The sequence below is a fragment of the Mus caroli genome, chromosome 2 (assembly GCF_900094665.2).
Source record: "Mus caroli chromosome 2, CAROLI_EIJ_v1.1, whole genome shotgun sequence".
Taxonomy (NCBI): Eukaryota; Metazoa; Chordata; class Mammalia; order Rodentia; family Muridae; genus Mus; species Mus caroli.
The window spans coordinates 31,012,658-31,038,186 of record NC_034571.1 but is presented as its reverse complement, the minus strand read 5'-3'; the positions used below and the strand labels follow the sequence as shown (position 1 = coordinate 31,038,186).

General features: G+C 43.7%; 1 protein-coding gene across 5 annotated transcripts in view; it reads right to left on the bottom strand.

Annotated features, from left to right (window-relative positions):
- The window catches only part of Cntrl (centriolin), a 68,783-nt gene that overhangs the window by 18,777 nt on the left and 24,477 nt on the right, over positions 1-25,529 (bottom strand). For 3 of the 5 annotated variants that reach the window (XM_021183767.2, XM_021183758.2, XM_029474143.1), the window contains 16 exons: positions 23,503-23,679; positions 20,632-20,766; positions 17,472-17,617; positions 16,845-17,052; positions 15,992-16,171; positions 13,771-13,950; positions 12,540-12,656; positions 12,136-12,280; positions 11,559-11,707; positions 9,270-9,459; positions 7,640-7,956; positions 5,623-5,831; positions 3,299-3,491; positions 781-911; positions 532-672; positions 281-407 (listed from right to left, as the gene is read on the bottom strand). In XM_021183767.2, the coding sequence (XP_021039426.1) occupies positions 281-407; positions 532-672; positions 781-911; positions 3,299-3,491; positions 5,623-5,831; positions 7,640-7,956; positions 9,270-9,459; positions 11,559-11,707; positions 12,136-12,280; positions 12,540-12,656; positions 13,771-13,950; positions 15,992-16,171; positions 16,845-17,052; positions 17,472-17,617; positions 20,632-20,766; positions 23,503-23,679 (2,745 nt within the window). The remainder of the gene's footprint in view (positions 1-280; positions 408-531; positions 673-780; positions 912-3,298; positions 3,492-5,622; positions 5,832-7,639; positions 7,957-9,269; positions 9,460-11,558; positions 11,708-12,135; positions 12,281-12,539; positions 12,657-13,770; positions 13,951-15,991; positions 16,172-16,844; positions 17,053-17,471; positions 17,618-20,631; positions 20,767-23,502; positions 23,680-25,529) is intronic. The other 2 variants (XM_029474141.1, XM_029474142.1) reach the window with 2 other exon arrangements.

Sequence of the window (25,529 nt, the reverse complement as noted above, 5' to 3'; positions counted from 1 at the left end):
ATGAAGTATCTACCCGTTGGTCTTCCCTCTTCTTGATTTTCTTGTGTTTTGCAAATTGTATCTTGGGTGTTCTATGTTTCTGGGCTAATATCCACGTATCAGTGAGTGGATATCTAATGACTTCTTTTGTGATTGGGTTACCTCACTATGGATGATATCCAGACACATGTATTCTTAATACTTGTTTTTAGTTTTCCATCTCTTCTACAACCAAATAAACCTGATCCAGCAATCCAAAATACGTTTAAAAACAGTCATTTCCAGGTATCTGCTGTCATACCTGGCTTTTCAGTGTTTCCAGCTCAGCTCTCTTGGCCTGAAGGAGAGTCTCAGACTCTCTAAGGACCTGAAGGTGGTGATCCTCACTGTGTTGCGCTGCCTTGATGTCTCTCTGCAGACTCTGAAGCCTACATGGCAGGGTAGGACTTCAGCAGCCCTCCTCTAGAGGAGCCAGATGCCCACAGCTGCTCCAGAACATTCTCTTCCCATTCCATCCCATCCCACCCCACCCCTACCCTTCAAAGGCCTTACTCTTCTGTCAGTTTTTCCTTCTTCTCGTTTAGACACTGGAAATCTGCATCTTTGGCTGCTACAACTTTGTTTATTTCTTTCAAGATTTCTTCCTGTTTGATTTTGTGCTGCTCCAAGTCCTCTGCATCAGCCTGGAGCAATCTACAATGGAGCATTCATCCCCCTGGCCCTTAGGGCATAACCAATCCCCTGAGTGCCTGAGCCCTCAGCACCTGGGCCCCACCCACCCAAGGCCTGAGCTCCACCCACCTTAGCTGCTGCTCTGCTTTCACAAGGTTAAGTGCAGTCTCCTGGGCTCTCTTTTCTAGTGCCTCAGCATCTGACTCGGTTTGTAATAAATTTCTCTTGGCATCAGTGAACTTTTCAACAGCACTCTTTGTCTAGAAAAGAAACGGTCATTAAAAATAATTCGGCTGCAGTACTCACTACAGCTATTGGCAGTATTAACTGGTACAACTCTTAGAAAACAAGATTAAAACCAGAAAAATGTAAAAACATTCCTTTGCTCTGAATCTAATGCTTAGAAAATTATCCAGAAGCAAATAATTACTGTGTAAAAATGTAATGAGATAAGATGAATCTTGACAAATAAAAATAGTGTAATAAAACAGAATGCTATTTAGTCTTTAAAATGACAATGTTGCAGCATGATGATGTTAGAATATGTTGGGTCAGAAAAAAATCTTAAATGGTATAAGCACTATGAGAGGAATTATATAAAACTACGTTTGTGTCAACAAAAATGGAGCGTTTATGAAAAAAGTTATCTGAAGATGAAGAGAATGGAGATATCTTTTTATTCCAAAAATGTGATTATCAAACCTAGCCAACTAAATGACAATACCAAGCTTCCATGCACACAGATTCTTCTTACTTGAGACGTTATAAAAGGACCCTCACTTGTGATGGCGACTTACACTGAAGTCTTTAGACATACTCCTATGTGAGATTTGGCAAAAAACATTTTCAAAAAATCAACTTGGTTTCCCGATCCATCTAGAGCAAGCAGTTTAATAGATCTAAGATTTTAGTTGGCACTGACTCACAAACAGTCTCCAGAGTCAGATGTGGCTGCATGTGAAATCTGTCTATTAACTGGGTGTCATCTCTTCAGCAGGATCCACAATGACAGACATGTCACCGCTTCTCTTCAGACAGCTGCCTTCTGCTGCCTCATTAGCAAAGCCTTGGGCAGGGTTCATCATCTACTTAAGGGAGTCCCTTGGAGGAGAGTGTCTCCACTGTGGTCACTCTGCCTCTATGTGTCTACTGCCAAGGTCACTGATTAAAACAAATATAGGAGATATGTTTTCTCTAGTCCCATAGCACCTACATAACCTACATAACCACAGCAACCTAACGTTTACAGCACAAGGACTGCCCATAGGAAAACACACGAGGACTTCCTTGTTCTCATTTAGAACCATGTGAAGAATTCCGGGAAAGGAGCTATGCCTGCAAAGGCAGATGGACTTTAATGATGTGGAGGGGTTAGAAGTCTGCAGGTCCACAGACTCACTGCAATTTATACTGGATTAGCTTCAGCCTCCTAAGGAGACATTCCTTGTCCACCTCTGGGTGGTGACCAACACCCTGTTGACTAGCAGAGAAAGCTGATTCAACATCCTGAAAAACAGATTAAAAAGCAAAACCAAAAACCATTTGGGCTCTATGAACTTACCAGCAGGCTTCTGGACAGCACCTGAAGCCCGCAGCGGCAGTCTCTGCCTGGCTGCCCCCGCTTCTCTAATGTTCCCACCAATGCATTTGAAAATGTCATGGGTTATGGCTTTTTTGTATGTTGTTACTATAAAATCTTTATGAAACTATTAATACATCAGAACATGAAATGTCAGGCCATTGGCTCCAGGATAAATTATCTTGTACCTCTTTGAGGTGAGAGCTGTGTTTCTGTAACAATAGTCATGATACACAGAATGTAATAGGTGAAGCCAATCACTCAGTTACAACTACAGGTTTCTATTAACTTAAATTGATCCAAGTTGAACTAACAAAGTAAAAACAGTTCCTGAGGTACTTTGTGTGCCAGGGTCTTTTTTTTTTCTCTGGAATTCTCATTTAACTAAAGAACTCTAGAGAAGGCAGAGCTTCAACTATGTGACTCTGGGCTGCATGTGTAAGCTGAGTTAACACCACGTCCCAGGGCTGCCAGGGAAGCTAAAGGAAATGGCGTTCATGAAGACCTAGGGAGTCACTTTCCCTCTTTGGCTTTCTGCTGCATTGTGTCTTAAAGAATGCTACTACCAATCACTCGGTAGTCCAGAGGTAACGTGCCAGCAAAGAACATCTCAGGACCTTTCTTTCTTTCAATTTCAACTTGGCTGAACCTAAATGAATAGAAATCTATGACCCAGAAATTGAAAACAGATCATTACTTCTGTTACCAACTTGATGAAGAAGATTTCTGTAACAATCGATTTGTTATTTAAAAAGACGCAGATTGAAAAGTCCAAAGTTAAACCAAACAAACAACCACCTCACCTCTGCCCCACAACACACTCAGCCGGGCAAGCAGGACATGCTGAGAACTAAACAGCACAGTGTCTGGAATCTAAAGCATGCGTTTAATCCACACTCAACAGACCACACATTCTTAGCTTGAATTTACAGACAAGGTGAGCAAAGTCAGCGGACCTAGGTGACTTGCTCGGATGTCCAGCTCGGACAGCGTGCTCTTTGCCACCACTGCTTTCCAGTTTTAGGCCTGTGTCCCCTAGAGGGCCAGCCTGAAGCACACTAGACACACCTTCTCCTTGGTGCATGCAAGCTCATTCTCGGCTTCCGCCAGAAGTCGGTCAGCTTCCCTGAGCTCCGAGCGACGTTTCAGGAGAGTTTTCTCTAGGCACTCAATTTCATCTACGATATCCTCATGATGTTTGAGAGACTTTTCTATTTCTAGTTCAGTCATAAGATTCTCAACATGTCCATCAATGAAGTCCCTAAAAATTACATAAACATCAAAAGATTTTAGACACAGGCAATACGGACATTGATAGCCAATGAAGAATGTTCAAATTTTTACTTTGTTTTGGTTTTGTTTTGTTTTGGAGGCAGGGTTTCTCTGTGTAGCCCTGGCTGTCCTGGAACTCACTCTATACACCAGATTGGCCTCGAACTCAGAGATCTGCCTGCCCTTGTCTCTCAAGTGCTGGGATTATAAGTATGTGCCACCCAACACCCAGCTAAGGAACTTGCTGACTTTTTAAGAGTAGCTACATGTTCAAAATCCATTTTTATTATAAATACAGAGTATTCCTGGCAGTAAAAGCACACTATGTCACAAGGCTTGATGGACTTGGGTCAGCATCTGGCCGAGACAGCATAGCCACATCATTTTCCTGAAGAGTAGAGATAAAGGAAGTGACTACACAAAAATTTCCAGTCCCTTAGTCCTCAAGGACAGTCCCAGAGCATGCAACACCACACACTGTACTGTTTTGTGACTGACTTCTTTATGCTGGAATACAACTGTCATAAAAAAGTTGGCAAAAAGTCATGACACAAAATTCAGTAACTCGAGGCTAACAAGACAAAATTATCTGAAAATGGGCTGCTTGGCAGAAAAAACATGAAATCAAACTCAGCACATGGATGCTTTTCTCTGACTAAGTGTTACCCAATTTTCCTGGAGTAATCATTTATACTGCTACCATGGGAGAAGTGGGCCTATGCCCTGCCCACTCTGTCATCTTCCCAACATGTCCACTCACATGAAAAGAAGCTTTATTCCCCCCACAAGCAAGAAGCAAGTTCCAGTCTCCTCAGTGTGGCTCTCGTGAGAGACGTCCACTCCTAAACAGCAGTGGTCACGTCTCTCTCACTCTGCCTGCCTCACAGGCCTCCCTATCACACTGAGGCCCAGGCTGGTCTACATTAAATGACAAAAGCTAGGGAATTGCCATAACTCATGGACTAGCACAGAAGACAGCATTTCATGTACCTGAGCAGACAACAGAGGCATGTGAACTAGCTGACCCATGCTAAGCACAGGCGCCCACAGATGGAGGGCCAGCTATTCCCGTCAATGACTCTGGCTGGTCACAGCACTACTCAGGCAGGGCTATACTAATGGTGACTAACCCTGCACTGTACAAGATACCTGAGGAGAAAGAAGGCCTACTTCAAAAGCGATCCCTTACCTTTAATGTTTTTAAAAGGTTTTATGTGTATGAATGTTTTGTTTGCATGGCTGCATGTGTACCACTGAGTGCCTGATACCCAGAGTTCAGAAGAGGATGTTATCTCCTGGAACTGGAGTCATAGATGCGTATGAGCCACTATGTGGGTGCTGGAAATTGAACCTGCACCCTCTGCGAAAGCAACAAGTGCTTTAACTTAAAGCCTGAGCCACCTCTGCTGACTGCCCATCGTCACTTTTGTTTTGAAAGGCAGGACAGACAGACAGACAGGGCTTGGGGAAGGCATGTGAAGGTGCAGAGGCAGAGCAAAGTGGTATGTGGGGAGACCACAGGTTCAGGCCAAGCACTGTGTGAGGCTGAGGTAACAGAGTTGGGCAGCTGACACTGAGTCACAGTGTTTTCTCGACAGACTGGGGAGAAAGATTCTAAACATGGTGGCAAGTATGGAACCTCCTATGGTGGTCGAGAATTCCCCCAATTAAAGGCCACAGCATAGAAATAACAGAAAGGGTCAGTTAGCTTTTTGTATGCAAAGTCAAAAGGACAAGGAAATCAAACCAAGGCCTTGGAGAACGAGGGTCGGAATTCCTGTTGTCTACTTTGGCTATGGTGGCTGAGAAGGAAAATGATTGTGCTGTTCAAAGACAACTATAGAAAGAGCTGATCTGAATTATTAACCAGGTGGCCTTAGGTGTGCGCTGTCCTAAATGGTATTTCCCATGTGGGCTGTAAGTTAAGTGGAATTAAATTCTGTTTCTTAGTTCCTATTGCCAGCTCCACCTATACATGGCCAACATTTATTATTTTGCAGTTATGATCTAGGACATTTCTAAAACGAGAGAATGATTTACAAGGCAATGCTGACTGAGAATGTCTGTCAACACTGATATTATACCCTTTGAATTATAAAAGTATGATGGCGAATGCTTACTTTCGTTGTTGATGTCTCTCAATAGTTCTATGTAATTCTTCTACTTCAAGTTCTAATTCTTTCTTCTCTTGCAAAAGGCCATCAATATCACGGTGCAGCCCATCCACTTCTTCCTCAGAATGCTGCGTGAATGCTTTCTGCCGCCGCTCTTCCCGCTGTTTTGATTTTAAGTGCTGCATTATGTCTTCTAGTCTAGACACTTCATTCTCCTAAACGCAGAAAGTGAATGCATTATAGAAATGCCAGAGGGTGTCTCTCCTGCTTTGCTGTCAAAAGTTGAAACTAATTGGTTAAAGTGGTTATCCTGAAAGATAGTGGGAAAGTCTAAGTCTTCAGTATGGAAAGAAAAATTGAGTCAAGCCACATGACAGATGAAACTGACAGACTCACATAACTCTTCCATCAGTATAACCATGCATTAGAAATTTACCACCCCTCTCTGTCTCCAGAGTTCAGCATCTAACAGAGAGACAAACTGAAGTCTCTTTCCACTCTGGACACCGGGAGAACTGTTTAAATAAGTTTCCAGAAGAAGAGGTATTTTGCCCACATTTTGTAAAAAATAATAATAATAAGGGAGACCCAGTCTCAAGAAACAAGAAGGTCAAGTGTGAGGAGATCAGAAAGCACACGAGAGGCTGGCGAGTCATGCACTGCTGGAGACACAAAGCAATCCGACAGAGTGTCCGTAAGTGCTCAGACAGAACTCTCACAAGCAGAGTGTACACCATAAAGCCGCAGAGAACCTAAGTGATTCCTACATGGGGGCCTATGGACCAAGTGTGGCCTGCCAGCAGAGACTGTGGCCTGAACACTATCCTCTCCTCATTATTCCCTCAGTGGTGAGTTGGAAGAAGAACGAAGGCCCCAAAAGCTCTGAGCACAAAAGAGGAGCTGGGATGAAGTTTAGTAGTAAGAACCAAAAAGTTAGAAAACAATCAGATTGGGATCTAGCCTACGACAAGAATACAAGGCACATGTAAGAAGTCACCGTCACCTAAAACATCTTCAAATAAAGAAACGGTATGTAGATATTAAAATGCTGCTTAGTCATTTGTAGAGACTGAGATAGCTCAGTAATACAGTTCTGTGTGTGACAGCTTCCTCCTAGACTGAAAACTTCCATCCTTCAGGAAGCCCCTTAAGCAGGAAGGCAAAGAACTCAAAATAGCTTCAGGGCATCTCTGTAAGTGACCAGATTCACTAGGCCCCTTCCTGTCAGCACAAGCTGAGAGCTGCAAAAAGGCACTGAGACCAGGCCAGCTGCCTGGATGAAGCAGAAACCAATGCACTGCCTGCGAAAGGCTTAGACAAGGGAGTCGCTTTGGAAGGGCCACTCTCAACCTGCTGAGCTGCCTGCTGGCTGTGCAGTGTGCTTCATGTCCCACATTTTGTGAACCTGCTGGAGTTAGCCGTGCTGATGCAGCTCTGGGAGTTATCGCTACACCTGTAAGCAACCCCAATCAAACTCACTGGTTCACTAAGCTGGTCTTTGGTGGTATCTGCACTTTAGTCTGTTGTAGCCACCGATCTGGGGTGAGTAGATATGTCTGTTGTGTCGCCTGGGAAACCGTCACACAAATGTTCTTTCAGAGGACTTAGGTTCTTCTCCCAGAACCCACACCAGACTTCTTACAATTGCCAATAACTCCAGCTCCAGGGCTGTGACTCTGACTTCTGACTGAGGGTACCACATTCACATGCACACCTTCCCCAACACACATACACATGTAATTAAAACTAATAAAATCCTAAGAGTGTAAAGTACTGGGTATTACTAACATCAAGTGGGAAAACAAAACTCAAATGTCCATATAAAAGTAATGAAATAATTCATAATCATCAGTTAACCCAGAGATAATTCCTGCATGCTGTTTATACATATCTGCATATACAGGCACATGTGTACATGTGGAGCATACTTACGTATGTATAAGCTACAGGTACTAGTATGTGGTAGCTTTATATAAACACTAATGCATGGTACAATATGGAGGAAGTTGCAGTCCCCACTTACTAGGTTATGGTGCTCTGGGATGTTGCAATGCTGCACACCCGCGGGGACAAGCGGAACAGCGAAGTTGGCAGGAGGAGGTCCATATATGATGGGGGCCCCAGCAGGAGGTGGGCCATAAACCACAGTGCCGGGGGTCAGAGGATGGCTGCTGTTGGGCAATGGAGGCGATGGTGCATACAGGGCCACTCCCTGGGGTACAGGAGAACCATCAGGAAGCACAGTATACATTATGTACCCAGGGGGAGGCACAAATGGGGGCTCCTCCTGGTCATCCAGTCCACTTTCTTCCTGGCTATCTCCTCCACTGTCTGCATCTTCTAAGACATAAACAGGAAAGTAGGAAAACAGATTTAGGAAGAAACATCAGTACTTCAATCAAGACACTGGAGATGGAAAACAGCCGTGAAAATGATCAGCTGTAGGTGTAAGAAGCAGATCACTACAAAGTGTTTTCAGAAGCCAGCATCTTACGTTTAGTCACAATTAATTATTAATCTATTCAGCAATCATTTGCATATATGCTTCATACTATATAAAATATCAACAGAGATGTGTTAGGTCAGACAGAACTCTAAATCGATTACCGCCACATGGGCCACTCTAATTTGATGGATTACTTCTTTCTTATTCCCTAAAGGCAAGGGCTATGTCTGCTAACCTGACAAAGCAAGCACACAGTAGGCACTTTCTTAGTAATAGTCCCTGTGTGTTTGCTTTTGTGCTGTTAGGGGTTATATTAACAATGAGATACATCCCTATCCCAGGAAACACTTCCTTAATTAACAAATCATCAAAATGGAGCACTACCATGTCAAGTAGATCACCTGTCTCAGAGCAGCAAAATGATTTGACTATGGCCACAGAGCTATAAAATACAAGAGCTTAGACAGATCCAAGTCTTACTCTTTGTGCAGAGGTTAGAAGACTAACCTCTGACAATTTTAGCAGAGCTGCTATGTAAAGTCATGATAAAATAAATGGTACAACGCCCCTGACTCAGAAGCATAAGCCAAGACGCTGCTCAGCTGGAATGGAGGAGGAAGGAGAGTGGAGGGAAGAACCATGCAGTGAGCAGTCTTACAAAACCACAGGATAGCTTGGGATTACAGAAAAGTGGTTTAAAATGTGGAGGTGAAGGGGTGAGACTGTAACTTGGTGGCATATGTTAGGCCCTGTGCTCAACCCACAGCACTGAAAACACAGGCAGAGAGCCCCGAGAAGCGGGCGTGCTGCAGTATCTGTAGATCAGCAGCTTAGCCTTCCTAATGCTGTAACCCACTAACACCGTTCCTCATGTGGTAACCTCCAACTATAAAATTATTTTCATTGCTACATCACAACTGTAATTTTGCTACTGTTACCAACTGTAAAGATCTAATATGTAGGACATCTGATATGCGACCCCTGTGAGAAGGTCATTTGACCCCAAAGTAGCTGTGACCCACTGGTTGAGAAATGCTGCTTTAGATAGAAACCCTATGGGAAGATAGGTTACTAGTCAACAATACAGGGTCCCACAGGATTTCCGAGTAAGAAAAGACTTTGGAATGCATCTATTTATTTCAAGGAACAGTAAGAGGTTATTAACTAGGTAAGAAAAGTGAAGCTTTCCTCATGCAATGTGGCCTACCTCTCTTTGAAAATGACTTATGCAGCGTGCTTCTGATGGGGGAGTAGACCCAGTACCCTGAAGCAGGCAGAGGTCCACTGCTGTCCTTTTCTTCTTGTTGTCCAGGCTGTGGTTTTCTAAGAGGAGTTGAGGCTGTGTACTTTAGACCCAAACCGGAGTCCTTGGTGGCCTGAGAACTATGGCTGGAAACCTGGAGCGACAGGAAACACTGCCTATCATCATGGAAAGGCTGACCTTTAGACACGTCTAAGTGGACAGCCAAGGCGAGATACACAGAAACTAAGAAAGAATTTGTTATTTCCTTATCATGACACTCACTTCTTACAGATAGAAATAAGAAGTGATTACAGGTATAAACTATAGTCCATACACATGGCTCAGCATATTAAATCTGACACAGCAGTGTCAGGTAGGCTGAGCAGCGAGGACTATGGAAGCAGTAGCTGGAGTCCTGTCAGACTGCTCTGTGAAAGAGATGGGCTCTCTTCAAGAAGTTATGCGATAGCGTCCATTTCCCACCCTGCTCTTTTGGCCATTCTCTGGGCACACAGATCCTCGTGGTACTATGGTGGTAACGGCGTGTTACCTGGCTGTGTGAGTTTATTTTATGGCACAACTTGCCATAAGAGAGAAGTAAGTCCTCCCTAAGTGACTAGACCCGAGTGCCCCTTCCTCACACCTGCACTCCGCACTGCCAGTGCTTTCTCCTCTGCCTTGTCCTCAAGGGCCAACAGCTGAGGTAAGGGAACCCAACACCTTCAAGGAAGCTGGAGCACAGTGTTCTCTGGGAGCATGCTACCCCTCCCTCCCTGCTTCCCAGTGTGTAGGTCTCGTCTCCAGGAGCACACTCAGCACAGGCGGACAGTGCTGTCTCTTCCTTGGTGACGGTGTTGGCTTCCTTCACATTTCTGGGGGTATTCTGCACGTAGGTTATGACTACAGTCAGAGCCCTGGGACCCTGGTGTCCCAGGTGCATCTCCTTGCTATTGCCCTACAGTGACTCTCAGAGTGTCATTAAGGCCCTCTGCTTTGGATAAGTCCTGCTTAGATCCACTCCTCACATCTAAGCTTAGGTTGCAAGCTCACCCCCTAACTGTACCTCTTCTTTCCAGCTCCACTCACCTAGCTCTGGTCTCTTCTGTCTTTCACGTGGGTGTTCAAATAGTGCACAGAGCTCACCTTGCTGTAACTCTATCCTGTGCTCAGCCAGAACACTCTCTGAACTACTGAGTCTACTCACCGTAATCTCATTCCCCATGACGTAGAGAACGGCCCCTTGTAAAGGATGGCCCTGTGGGTTTAATGAAGATGCCCCATAGGCTCCTATATTTGAACACTCAGTCCCTAGCTGGTGGTGCTGTTTGGGGAGCTGTGGCCTTGCTGGGGGCAGGCCTGGGGGCTCAAAGCCTTTCACCATTCCCAGTGCGTTTGTGCTCTCTGTATCTGTGGTTCAAGATGTGTACTTTCACAGGTCTGTCCCTGCCGCCATGCCTCCCAGCCACGACAGACTTTTATCCTTTGGAATCAGAGCCCAAGTAAGCGCTTTCTTCTCTGAGCAGTGTTGGTCACGCTTTATCACAACAGCAGAAAGTAACTAAGACAGCCCCAATGCTTCAGCCCTCCAGGCAAACCATCTAACCCTCAAGGTTCCTCACTAGAGCCACAGCAACCTTCCTCTTTACACACACTGTGTCCTCCCTCTTAACACCCTCCTGGGTGCCCACTCACTGCTCAGCTCACAGTCTCATCTATTCCACTTCCTTCCTGAACTTGCTCACGAGAAGAATCCCTGAAACTAACCTCTCTGCACCTAGAGCACACACACAGGGCAAGCCTGCTGTCACAGAATGTCACTGTTCTGTAATTACACTCACATGGCCCAAGAGCTCCAAGAGCAGGGCTGTATCCACCATCACAGCACTCTAATACAGCCTAGCACTGGCCTAGACTGGTGAACACCCAAGGATTGTTTTAAGAAGGAAATGAAACCTAGGTACCCATTATCCTGTCCACACCTCTGCAGTCATTCTCTACAGTCTACAGTCATTCTCAGTCAGCTCTTTGGCCTTAGGTCATCCTAACCTTTTATCTACTTCTTGACACTGGCCATAAAAAGGCAAGCTCTATTTTCTGTGGGATAGCTCAATTTTTACATCTCAAATAACACACAACACCGAAGAACCTAAGTGTATGTCTCAGCAGAGAAGTGTTTCAGCACCTGCTAACAAATTTGGGGAAGGAGAAAAATTCAGTATATCCTTCTAGCAATGTTGCTAGGAGGGTTCCTACTTTTGAGGATGGTGCTGGTGGCATAAAGTACCACCAGCCTTGTCTTCTGAAAGGATCTGCCATGCTGCTGATGTACTCGTTCTGAGCAGAGACGGCATGCCGGAGCTCAGCGATTTCCTCTAACACGTTCTCAATGCCTCCTTTTTTACCTGGAAAGGAAAGCCACTGTATGAAGCTGCCACGCAGTCACAGACTTCCTTTCTCTCCCAATACAGAAAAGAGACTTCAGGAGAGCCAACAGAATCTATCATGTCTCCAAAGCTGTCTTCCAGCCTGCCCTTGGGTAATTATTTTTTTTGTTGAACACCAAGAAAACATCTTTCTGCCCATCAATTATAAAGTAATTTGCAGAAAGTTAACAGATGTATAAACACTTTGTCTTGCTAAAATCAAATCCCCTAGTACCACACTCTAAAATGCTTTTTAAATTCTTTAACTTATCAGGAAAGGCATGACTCTCTAGATCAGGCATGGAGTTGATTTCCTTCAGCCAAGTGCTTTTCTCTACAGGCAGGAGAAGGCACTTGAGTTTTATAATGACAGCACCATCCCGAATCAAAGCCCAACAGTACTTTACCTGCCCCCGTGAGGTTTAATACATCCCGGAGTCTTGTGATCTCAGCCCTTTGCTTCGCCATGGCCTCGTTCAGTGCCTCAATCTCTAGCAGCTGGGAGTTTGCTCCTTTAGCACCTAAATCTGCATTTTCCATCTCATCTCGGAACTATTAAAAAACCATACACGAAGTGTCAATGAGCACGCTCAGTTGCATTTACCCATGTAACTAAGAAGCCTATCTTCTTTTTTTTACTTTTTACCAATGAGGAAACCATCTTACCCCTTTCATTTTCATGGCACTGAGCAGGCGAGGCTAAAGTGCTGCCTACTGGATGTACTTCGGTGCTTTGAGCAATCGCCTGCAGTGCTCAGTCTTAGCAACCCAGAGGAGCTAGCCAGAGGCCGCCTTGGGTACCAGCACTGACCTGGCCCTCTCTCTCTCTGAGAAGGTGCTGCAGGAGCTCGATCTCTGCCTCTGCTCTGGTCAGGTCCTTGGCTGCTTGCATGGCCTCTCTGCTGAACCTCTCTGCCTCCTGCAACTCCTATGGACAGATCGTGAGAAGGGTGCTGCTGTCACAAATGCTCATCTCCAGTCCTCCTTCCTCTCAGAGTGATCCCCTGCCCCCATCCTATAACCAGCCAGGCTTACGCCTTCACATGTGGTGCAAAGCCTGATCCACCCTGGGGCAAGTGGAGGGTTTTGCAAGAGGAATAAAGACTCCCTCTTCATTATCCTAGCCTGCCATGGATGTCTTTCTGGGGTCTCATTCATCATTTGTCCTACTATAATCTACTATCTCAAGCTCATTAAAATCTGTGTCCTACTTAGCATCATCACCATTACTGCACAGAGCACTAACAGCCTGTACAGTAGGATTTCAAATATATACACAAAATAAACATTTTAAGGCTCAAGATGAGCATGGTGGCACACACCCCTAAACACAGAACTTGAGAGGCAGAGGCTAGTGGATCCCTGTCAGTTCCAGGCCAACCTGGTCTACATAGCTACTTCCAGGATAGTCAAGGCTACACAGAGAAATCCTATCTTAAAAAAAAAAAAAAAAAAAAGCAAGCAAATAAGTAGCAGAAGAAGAGGAGGAGGAGGAGGAAGAGGAGAAGGAAGAGAAAGAGGAAGAGGAAGAAGAGGAGAAAAGCAGAAAAAGAAGGAGAAAAGAAAGGAGGAGGAAGAAGAGGAGAAGAAAACAATTTGAGGTTCAGAGAGACTGAATGGCAAGCCTTCAAAGCTGGAATCCCAGCATGTATGTGGCAGTAACTTCTCCAAGGAGACGGTTATCCTTTAATATTCATTTGATGGCTCCAAATAGATTCTTAGGAGTTATGATGGAATGTAACCACCGGTTCTTAAGAAAAGCAGACAGACTGAGCAGTGGTAGTACACACCTTTAATCCCAGCCCTCAGGAGGCAGAGGCAGGCATATCTTTGTGAGTTTGAGGCCAGCCTGGTCTACACAGTAAGTTCCAGGACTACACAGAGAAACTCTGTCTTGAAAAATCAAACCAAACCAACAGAAAAGCAAACAGTGTCACAGTGGCTTGTAAGGTGACCAAAGTTTGCACCAAGGATCAGTAACGCACGCTTCTTCATTCTGAGATAGTCCTGATGAGCACATCCTGACCGACCTAGGTACTGACCTCTGCTCGCTCCTGATTAATTCTCACAACAGTTCCGTGCAGGGACTTGAGCTGGTCTTTGGCAATGGTGAGCTCAGCTGCAGCTAGTTTATCAGAAGCAGCCACTGCTTTCTTTAGACTCTTCAGTTCTTTATCTAAACCAAGAAACTGCTCCTGAGATCTGGCATCTTCACGCTTCTTCTAAAATAAAAGAATCATAAATGAAATAAAAGAAATCACTTAAAAGCAGTAAATTAAGGTGTAAGCTCCAAGAGAGCCAGGCTCTGTCCCCTGATGCAGCACATGTCTAGAATAGTACCTGATGCATACCAGGAGCTTCATAAATAGTCACTGAACATTAACTTCACCAGAGATTTAAAACAAGTTGTGTGTGTGTGTGTGTGTGTGTGTGTGTGTACACATGTGTGCAGATGTAGAGGCAGAAGAGGGTATCATATGTCCTTCCCGATCATTTCCCGCTGGGTCCCTGAGCCCTTTGAAACAGAATCTTGCTTAGGGCGTGTGTTTTCTGAGCTGGGATGGAGCCAGCAAGTGCAAGCATCCTCTTGTGTCAGCGTTCTTCACAGCTCAGACTGCAGGTGTATGATTGATTCCGGTTTGCTGTGCAGGTTGCCAGACTCGGAACTCTGGTCCTCATGGTTGTCAGCACTGCTCCTAACAGCTGAGTCATCTCCCCAGCTCCCTACACATAAACCCTTTTAAATAATGTTTTTCTTAGTTAAGAATGTTGAGCTGGAGCGATAACTCGGGAGAGGTTAAGAGCACTGATACTGTTCCAGAGGACCCAAGTTGGATTCCTAAAGCTCACATGGTAGCTTAAACCCTGTAACTCAAGTTCCTGGGAATCCAACACCCTCTTCTGGACTTGGCAGGCACCAGGAACACACATGATACATAGCATAGACACAAACAAAACACCCCTACACATAAAAATAAATACATACATACATGCATACATATATACATACACACATATATACACACACACAGAGAAGAATAAACTTAAGCAAACAACCTCCCAAAACTCAACCTTATTTGTTAGTAGCATAATAGATGGGCAAACCTTTAAAATAACTATATGAGATCCTGGATAAGTGATAGTGAAGACCTTGTCATTTTTGAGGGTATGGACAAATCCAAATCAAAATGGACAAATCCAAATGTTCTTAGGCTTAAGAAGTTTGCTCTTTAATAGTAGAGGTTGGAAAACAAGGAGGGTCTGACTCCAACCATTTTCCATTTTACGAAGGTAGGTTGATTGCTCTGTGGATTTGTGTCATGTGTAGAATTGGGAAATCAGCTAGGTAGGCACAGCAACTGTCCAGGAGGAGGATGGCTAGACAAGGGTGGTGGAAGTCAACAGGACTTGGGTGACTAAAGGTTCCTAGAGGGTAGATCACTTGCTGAGGCAATGAGGAGAGGGAGGGCAGATGAGAAGGAGGAGGCCCCCCTCACAGTGGGGTGAGGTGAGCTTACTGGCATAGACTGACGCCATGTGAAATGGGACAGTGAGACTGTAATGAGACTAGTCATTGTGCTAGAGACTGATACTCTACTCCCCCCCACCCCAAGGCACGCAGACCCCAAGAAAGTAGGGATCTAAGTTTTGTAGGGAAGTGAGACAGAAGAAAGACAAGGAACTTGAAGCTACTTATGGGTGAAAAAAGACTCAGTAACTGGCTGTGGACTTTAGGCTGGACAAGAAGGAAAGCAGAAACTGAAAAGCTAGAGGTCGATGAATCAGAAGCTCAAGGAGGCTGGAAAAGCATTCACATGTGGGGGCCAGAAAGACAGGGCTGGAATTAGAACAACATGCTGCAGTCTGTGCTTTCAGAAGCACAGAGTGAAATTTCTGAATGTGACTCAGGAGATGACAGTGGGGTAAGTAGAGGAAGATTGAGAAAATGCCACTAGAGAGGCCAAGGTATTACAAAGTGAGGTGAAGAGTGTCAAAGTAGCTCCCATGAATGTACCCAGGTGGTAAGCCATTCTGTTATCATTTGTTAACTATCACCTAAATGACCCTAAAGCTGGGTCTCCCATTTCCAAGTCTCATTTCCCTCTACAGTCTCAGGTCCACGACTGAGTAACAAGTACCCAGCTGTGAGGTCCTGCTCAGCACTGTGCAGGCAACACAGACAGCTGAGTGTGGGCTCCACCTCTGACCCTGTCACCAGGAAAGATCTGGGAAACAGGTCCCTTACTTTTCTAGGCTTCTCACCTTTTTCTCTAACTCCTGGAGTTGGGCCAGAATTCTTTCCTTCTCTTCATCTGCTTCCTGAAGCTGAAGGTCTGTAAGGCCTTGGATTTTTTCCATACTTTTTAGGTTCTCTTGCAAATAGTGAATTTCATTTTCTAATTGCTGAATTCTTGCATTATGTTGTCTTTTATCAAACTTAATCTGTGAGGAAATACAATTAAGAACTTTTTTTCTTTTTTTTTTTTTTTTTGAGAAAAGCTCTTGATATACAGACCAAGCTAGCTTTAAACTATGCTCCCACCTGCATATCCTGAGTGCTGGGATTTAAGGCTTGTGCCTCTGTGTGTGTGTGTGTGTGTATTATGTACATATACACACAAACATGTATGTAAACATACACATATAAACACACATATTTATAAATACATACATGCATGCATACATACATATGTACATATCTATATGTCTTAGCAAAATAAGAGTGCTGTAAAGCTATCATTTCCTTACTAGGGAACATAACAAGGTTTTGTACTAAATAGTGACCAAAGATGTTTTTATCTTGTTCTCTGGGATTTGAATGCTTGCCTTAATATGAACATCAGTAGGTTAAAAACAAACAGATTCTGGCACAACACTATACTTTAGCAAATGTGGTTATTATTTTTCTGCTCATTATAAAATCTCTCTCACTTGCACTGTAACAAGGAAACCAGTGTTACAAATAGGCCCTGCTTTGACATCAATAGCCATATTCAGCATTAGACTTTACACAGTACTGAAACGTACTGTGAGTGAAAATAATAACGGGTAAGCTGATTTGCATGCTGCAAACATTTGCTGAAGGCCTCCCTCCGCAGTCTCTGCCCTTTCTTACTCTGGCTTCAAGTGCTCTTTCACAGGCCTGCCTGAACTCCTCTTGACCATTCGTCAGTTTCTCTTGCTGGAGAGCCATTTCTTCATGGAGTTTCCTCTCTCTAACTTGGGCTTCCTCTTTTTCCCACTGGGATCGTGCAAGGATTTCACTGAACTGTTTCTGTAGGTCAGCAAGACTTTTCCCTAAGACATCTGAAGGACTATGGATTCTATGGAGAAAAAACAAGAAGGTATAAATTTGACGCAAACATGTTCATGCTAACATTATGAGGAGAGAGCATTGTGTGAAGGGACTGGTATCAGTGGAAACCATTATAGCGAATCACTGGGCCATTCTGCAGACACAGGCTAAGGATGAGTGTCCATAAACTTGACACTATCCTGCTTTGTACTGGTTCTCTGCCCAAAGTCTATAATGTGGCCCTTCTTTCTGATCACACACCATGTACTTTCAAGAGACACTTAGATACCTTAACGCCATTATTAGAATTAAGCAATCTTGCATCACAGCCTTTCAGAAACATTAGTCAGTATTACAGAGCCCGAGCAGGACAGGCTCGTGGCTGGTCCCAGCCACAGCTCTGAAGAGGGAAAGTTAATGCTAACTCGGGGTCCTGTTTCCCCTTACCTCATTTCCCCAGCTCCTAGTTTCAACCTTTTCCTTAGCTCGTCTACACGAGCTGCTACTTCCTCTGGGTGAATCAGACCATCAACCACATGGTTAAGGTGATTCTGAAACTCTTTCAGCTGCTTCTTTAACACGCTGTTGTCATCCTGTGTGTAGAGGGAAAATGGAAAGGATGAGTTATCTGCCAGCAAATGAATTCATTACTAACATACGCATAAACATATCTTGGCTACAGAATGAAACCCATATGATGCCTCCTTCAAATACAAAGAATTGCTAAAACATCCCAGTATAAAGAAAATCGTTTATATATCCTAAGTGATAATGCTACTCCCTTGAATGTCCCTAACGACCTCAGGGTCACTCTCCTGCAAATCCAGTGCAGCACTGTTAGCTCCAATGCAGCACCTACAACGGCACGCCCATTTTTAAGGGCCTATGGCATTTAGAGGTCTCATGCGTAGACTGACTCCCCAGTACCCTGAGACAGCTTTCTCTGGACAACTGTCCTCCCTACCTAGCAGCCTTTCAACTTTCAGAAGAAACCATACTCTGTGCTGTGAGAGAACCACAAGAAGCTCCAGCTCGTAGACAAACAACCACTCTACAGAGCACAGAGATGCCATGGTCTTTACAATCTTTCTTGTGTTTTTGTGTACCATCATGTTTCTGATGAAATACTGAGAGTCAGTATTTTATTATAAAATAAGCTTTGTGTTTTAAGGTAATTTTTACTTACTATAATAAATGTGAAGAAGACTCCCACACACAGTGGGGTTCCCCTTCGGGCCCTGATTAGGCACAAACCACACCCAAACACCCGTTCACAAAGAGAGCCTTTACTAAGTGGGGGAAGAAAATTAAAGTGGCTACTTTCTGATACAAGCAGGAAAATAGCAGCAAATGACCTTGCAGGTGTAATTTTTAAGTAGAGAAAAGTGGTAGTCTGTGTTAGAATAGGCTCCAATGTGGTAGTATATTTTAATTGGGCATGTTAGGTGACCCAAAGGGGGCTTTTAAGGGTTCCTTTCTTCCTTCCTAATGTATATAAATTCTCTACCTGCATGTATGCCTGCATGCCAGAAGAGGATGCCATATTCCAGTATGGATGGTTATGAGCCACCATGTAGTTGCTAGGAAATTGAACTCAAGACCCCTGGAAGAACAGCCAGTATCTTTAACCACCTAGTCATCTCTCCAGCTCCCTAAGGGGGCTTTTAGTTGCTGACCTTCAGTACTTTGATTGCTGGGCCTTGGTGGTCAGCCTCAGGAGGAGGAAATAACCAAATAAGGGAGTAAACCTTGATGGCTAGCTTTAGGAACGCAATCTAATGTTTTTTGGGTTTTTTTTTTTAGCAAGGCAAAGGGAATGGGGGAGAAAAACAAAGCCTGCCAGAGCCATATTTGCCAGTTCTCCCTGGCCACAGTCCCTTCAAAATGTATTTATTATAAGCATATTAAAGATAATTAGGTTACAGTGTCATCTTCAGGTTAGGTATAGTAAATGCATTTGAGACATGATATTTTCAACTTGCAGTGGGTTTGTCAGGACATAACCCCATCATAAATTAAAGGACATCTGTACTGCTTAATCCTGGCCATTCGTGATCTCACTCAAGACCAGTCAACCTACTAATTAGCTAGAAAAATAGATTCTACTATCTTCATAATTTGAAGCAAGATACAGTACATGTAAAATCTGTACAAGAGTTGGACCTGAAACAACATATCAATTGAGGGTTGTGATTCAGGCTGTGCCAAATATACACAGAGAATTAGCAAAGAGCAATGAGAGAGCAACCAAAACACTGAGCAAATGACTTTGGTTCTTAGCAAGTTTTGTATTAATAGTTTCCCTAGATGGAAACACTCCATCCTTCAGGCAAGTTCCTTATGTAGGAACGTAAAGAACTTGAAATAGCTTTGGGAAGTCCCTGAAACTGACCAGATTCACTAGGCCCCTCTCTGTGAGAGAGCAGAGCTAAGCTGCAAAGATGTCCCTTTTGACCAGAACAGCTGCCTGGAAGGGGTTTAGGCCACCTGAGTCACCTGGAAAGAGCTGTCGGCAGGCTGTACAGTGTGACCTGTGCTGGGGTAGGCTTTGGTAATACAGCTGTCTTTGAGTCATTTCTGCTCCTATTAAGCAATCCCTCACCCATATTCCTGAAAGTAATCCCAATATACAATGCACTTGACCACCAAGTTGGACTTTGGTGGTATTCATCCTTTGGTCTGTATACTCATCCCTATTTAGAGTGAGTAGACATGTGTTGTGTCTTCCCAGGATAAGTTTGTTACACAATAGGAACTATCTCTTTCTTATGCTATCATGAGTTCACTTTAACAAACTGACTTTTAAGAAAGACAAGAGTGCAAATAAGTTATACTCTACATCAGGAGGCCAGGAGGCCAAGTAGGATCTAGTTCTAACTAAGGCAGACCATGGAAAGGACCAGGTTTGGAAAGTTGACTTCAGCTTATATCTTAGATGAAGGCACCCCTGAAGACTTGATTTTAGTTCTTTTCAGTAAAAGTTGCACAGTAAGTATTTCTAGGTGAAAATATATTGGACTTTTTTTTTGAGACAAGATCTCACTATGTAGCTCTACTATCCTGGAACTCACTATGTAGACCAGGCTAGCCTTGAACTCACAGAAATCCACCTGCCTCTGCCTAGAGAATTCTGGATTAAAGGCAGGAGCCACTACTCCCAATTTGAATTTTTCTTTAAAATATTTTAAAGAAAAAGGTAAACTAAAATGAGACAATGTTAATAACTGAATAAATCAGGAAATGGACCAAAGGGATTATTCTGGTTTTGTGGTCATTTTAAATTTTCATAGTAAAAATAAAAATTAATAATCTACTAAGACATAGGGATCTATATAATCTCACACAAAGATGAAAAACTGATTACAGTTTTAATAGCATCTTTACTGAGAAGACTGTGAGAACTGCCGATAATTAAGAAATCTTTTTTAAAAAGAAAGAAAAAGAAAAGGTCAGGTGTGGAGGTATACGCCCTAAATCCCAGCACTTAGGGGCAAATGTTCCAAAGAAATTGCACCCAGAGTTCATTTTCACCTAGAAACCCAAGCTGCTAAGTGCCAGAGTAAAGCCATCACCATCTTAAGGGTGTTCCACAAGCACAGATCTTTACCTGCAGCTGCTTCAGCTGTGTACGGAGCTCGTTGTTCTCCTGTTGTTTCTCTTCTGAGGACTGGGCTTTGCCCAGGGCATCCCTGAGGGATTTTCTCTCCTTCTCCAGTTCTGTTTGAAGCACCGATTGCTCTAACTATCATCAGAGAAAGCAAAGTATCAAAGTGCAAAACAGTCACAAAGTTCACATTCCAAAACAGCAAATACACATTTGCATTGCTATAGTTCTAAATTTATACTCTGAAACGTACACATCCAAGATCATTTTCTACATGCCCTTCTGACTATTACTACTTAATAATGAATGCATATCAGAATTTGCTCAGCCTGGATACCCATCAGAGTCTTTAGGGTCGTCCCCAGCACCCACCTTTAACAGTAACTGTGGTCCTCAAATACCTGTATCAAAATAATTTCACATATCTATTAAAAATGAGGGGGCTAGAGAGATGGCTCAGTGGTGAAGAACACTAGTTGCTCTTCCAGAGGTCCTGGGTTCCATTTCTAGAACCCACATAGTGGCTCACAGCAATCTATAACCCCAGGTCCAAGGGATTAGACACCTGCTGGCCTCTGCAGGTTACCAAAAAATACTCATGTGGTACACAGACATACCTGCAGGCAACACTCATACACATATTTTTGGAACATGCAGATGAAGCCTGGCACAGTGGTACATTTCTGTATTCCCAGCTCTTGGGAGGCTGAGGCAGGAGGAGGGAGAGGTTGGCCTGAGCTACAAAAATGAGACCTGATCTCAGAGAGGAAGAGAGTGAAAGATATAGAGGGAGGGAGGGAGGGAGGGAGGGAGGGAGGGAGGAAGGAAGGAAGGAAGGAAGGAAGGAAAAAGAAGAAAAGGAAGAAGGAAAGCAGGAGAGGGGGAAGAAGGAAAAAAAAAAAACAACAAAATAAAGCAAAAACAGCAGATGACCAGTCTCTGTCTCAGATCTGACAGGTCAGAATATCTATGGAGTCTGCATCCAACAAGCTTTGCAAAGGGTTTCCTATAACTAAAGTGTAACGATCCAAGAAACTAGATTCTTTATGCTCTATATTTTCTAGGTGGTTTGAAGCTCAGTTCTGGTAATTAAGGGTAGAGTACGGCTTTCAATAACTGAACATCAAGGTTCTTAAAACGTTTCCGCCAAGACTTACCTAAAAGTCAAGTGTTAGGCTGGAACCCCTGTTCACTACCCTCCTTGCACAAGCTGGGAAATACCATCTGCCCTTCCTCTCCTAGCCCCACCCACACAGAAAAAGCTCTGGGCTAACAACTAACATGCCATATTACTTCTTGTCTCTCTGTTTCTGGCAACCCACTCAAGAGTGCCTGCCCAGGGGCTCAGTGTTTGACCACGTATGGACACAATCCTAGCTTCTTGCTTTAGCCTGGATGAATGACTTCACTGACCTCTACCTGTGAGATCAGAGAACCCACCTGAGAGCTGCCTCTAATAAACCTGCCTTTATCTACTTTTAGTAAGGTCTAATCTGACCTATTATCTGCATCACTGAGGGAGAGAAAAAGCCTGTCACCAAGTACAAAAGACCATCACTCAAAGTAGCTTGGGAAAACCAAAAAAAAAAAAAAAAAAAAGAGTTCATTCTAAAGAGATGACATTTAGAAATTTTATTTGCTGCTATTAAAAAAAGAAAAAAATTCTTTCCCCTAACCAGCTGCTTTTTGCTACTCTGATCCTGTCAAGGGTTTTATAAAATGTAGTGCTCTTGAAAAACACAATACTGACACTTGGCAAGACAAGAACATAACAATAACATTAATCACTACAGCACAGACCTATTCTTGGTTCCTTTCCTAGTCACACAGACACTCTAGAGCATGTGCCTTTCCATTTATCATTTTGTGTGTCTGTGTTTGCTGGCAAGGATGTCTGTGTCTGCAGAGGCCAGAAGAGGACGTGGAAAACTCTGGAACTGGGGTTTTGATGGTTGTGAGCCACTCTGTGGGTGCTGGGATCCAGCCTGGGGCCTTAGGAGAGAGGTCAGGTGCTCCTAACTGCTGACCACACTCCGATGAAGGACAGGCTACGTTGCCCACTTTCACCCTGCTACTTAACTTTTATCTTCTTTCTGCACTTTCTTTGCCCTGACATCTGAAGATCTTGCAGTACAGTGCCCTCTCTAACCGTTTGTCAAGGTCACCCACCTTCCCTTTCTATCCCTTTCACTCCCACTCGCCCCCATGCCCTAATGAGGCATCCTTTCTAAAGGTGGTTATGCACGACTGGCTCATTCAGGACCCACCACCCCCCGCCTCTCTCTCACCTGTTTAACTCGCTGGACTACTAACTCCTCAGGGCAGATCCTCAAAGGCCAATACTTATTGGGTGAATATTATTTTCTTTAATTTACAAGTATAACAAACGAGTGATCTTGCAACCAATCATAAAAGGAAACAGCAAACTAAAATCTAAAGTCAACTTAAATAGAAGCTCTTAAAGCTATTCTGAGAAAGGAACCCTAGGCCTATCAAACCCTAACTTACCAAGGCATTCATGCCCATTGTCCCCAGCATCTGCTGTCTAAACCAGGCTGGGGTGCGTGGAGCCATGAAACAATCTGGCCACATTTTACACAGGGCTCTTGTTTGATTTCAGAACGTCAGACTCCCAAAATATGCTCCTTTATATGTTCCATCAATCCATATCCATTATATTAAAAATATCTGATATTAAGACAATGCCAGGTGTGGTGGCCCATGTTTGTAACCCCAGCACTACAAAGCTGAGGCAGGGTGATTTCCATAAATTCTAGGCCAGCCTGGGCTACATTATATAGTGAGATGCTATCTCAAAAGAGGGACAGACAGCACAGGCTGCTTGGTTTGTATTTGGCATATGTTCCTACTTACCTGAGTACGCCTTAGGAGTTTTTCCAACTCTTGCTTGAGCTGGCTGGTTTCAGCGTCTTTTAGTTTTAGCTGAGTCTCTAGCTCAGTTTCATAGGCGCTGAGATCTCCCTGGGCTTGCTGTAGGGATGCATTCACCTCATGCTGTTCCTGGAGGGCACTTTCTAGCTCTGCAAGCTCCTGCAAAGATTCAGCATGTTGAAATGCAGCGTCCTGAGTGCTGCATAAGCATCTGCAAGCCACTGTAACTAACCTGAGCACCAAATGCTGGCCAACTGCTACTGCCCAGCACAGACAGACTTTATGAACAACAGGATGCAGGGTCAGGCTGGCATATCCAAGTTGAAATACAAGCTCTTCTACTAAATGGCACCTGAAAATTCACCAAGTTACCAACATGTTGCTTTCCAAAGTAATTATCTCCGTGACACTCTAGTCTGAAAGTATATGAGGAAGACAGGAGTGGGAAAACATTTATAAAAAAGGAGAATAGTAAGTGTAAGTAAGGCCTGTCCTTCCCTGGACTTGGTGTTTTTCCATTCACTGGTTCATCGGATAATAGCCCTGGACGTTACAGTTTATAGTAAGCAACTGGAGAGCCGTCTCGGGGATCACAGCCCTGTGCAGCTAGAAAAAGGAGGTAAGTTATGGACCCAGATCTCTGACTGCAAAGCCCACATTTTCCTGATTAAACCATAGTGTGTTCCCTTAACAAAAGAACATGAAAGCACTGGCATTCTAAAGATGGCACACTGGAGCCGGGCGTGGTGGCGCACGCCTTTAATCCCAGCACTCAGGAGGCAGAGGAAGGTGGATTTCTGAGTTGGAGGCCAGCCTGGTCTACAGAGTGAGTTCCAGGACAGCCAGGGCTACACAGAGAAACCCTGTCTCGAAAAACAAAAAAACAAAACCAAAAACAATAAAAAAAAATGGCACAGTGGACTGAAGGCTTACAACAATCTAGTCAGCACTAAGAAAGACAAACACTTTCACAGCTGAATTCTCATACTGACACACCTTCAGATGTGCACATATAATTCCCACCTATTTATTTAGGTATGAAAGAATTAGCTCAAACTACTCTGGATAAACACAAAGATCCTGGGTAACTTCCATTTAGTTTTTCAAGGACCACTTGACACTGCTTCATGAAATAAAGTATTGCATGGATTCAATAAAGGATTAACATCCAAAATATAAAGATCTTGCAAATCATTAACAAAAGAAAGATAGTCCAGTACAAAAAAAAAAATGGTCAAAGAATTCTATGAATAGGAATCCACTAGGCTGAGGAAATCAGAACCATAAAGAACAAATAAAAGGTGTGGTGTGGAACTGCTCCAATGTCTGGAGAAAATAAAGTTAAAAAGAGATACTGCTTTATAGGGAGCATGGAGGAACAAAGTACAACAGCACAGAGAAACCATCAGGCAAAAATACAGAAGGAAGAGCAATCCAAAGGCACACCAGTCTAAACCACACACACACACACACACACACACACCACTATAAAAGACATCGTGGAGATCCTTCTAACAATCAGAAGGTGTTGTGATGGTTAGATGAGCCTTGGGAAGGAGCCTGAGTTTTCCTAGGTGTAATAATGCATTCATTGCAGTGACACTGGAAACTGAGAACAGACGGATGGAAGGGTGATGTCTGAGACTTTCTGAGCACAAACAAAAGGGATATGTTTATAAGGGCCAGACTAAAGTATTTATTAATCTAAGGAGGCTGAAGAACTTCGCCACTTTTTCAATATTCCCGCAAATGTGAGTTTTTCGTAATATAAAGTTGGAAGAGAAGACACCTTTTAAAATTCAGCAGATTGACAAACATGAAATCTGACAAACTACTACATTTCCTGCTGGTGTGGTGAACTCAGGCAGTGGAAGCAGGAGAGTCACCAGTTCAAGGCCAGCCTGAGCTACATAGTAAGATTCTATCTAAAACAACATAGGGAAATCCTCAAAGCAATGAGGATGGGCAACAGATGAAAGGCGTAACGTAACTTGTGTTCTATTAGCTGT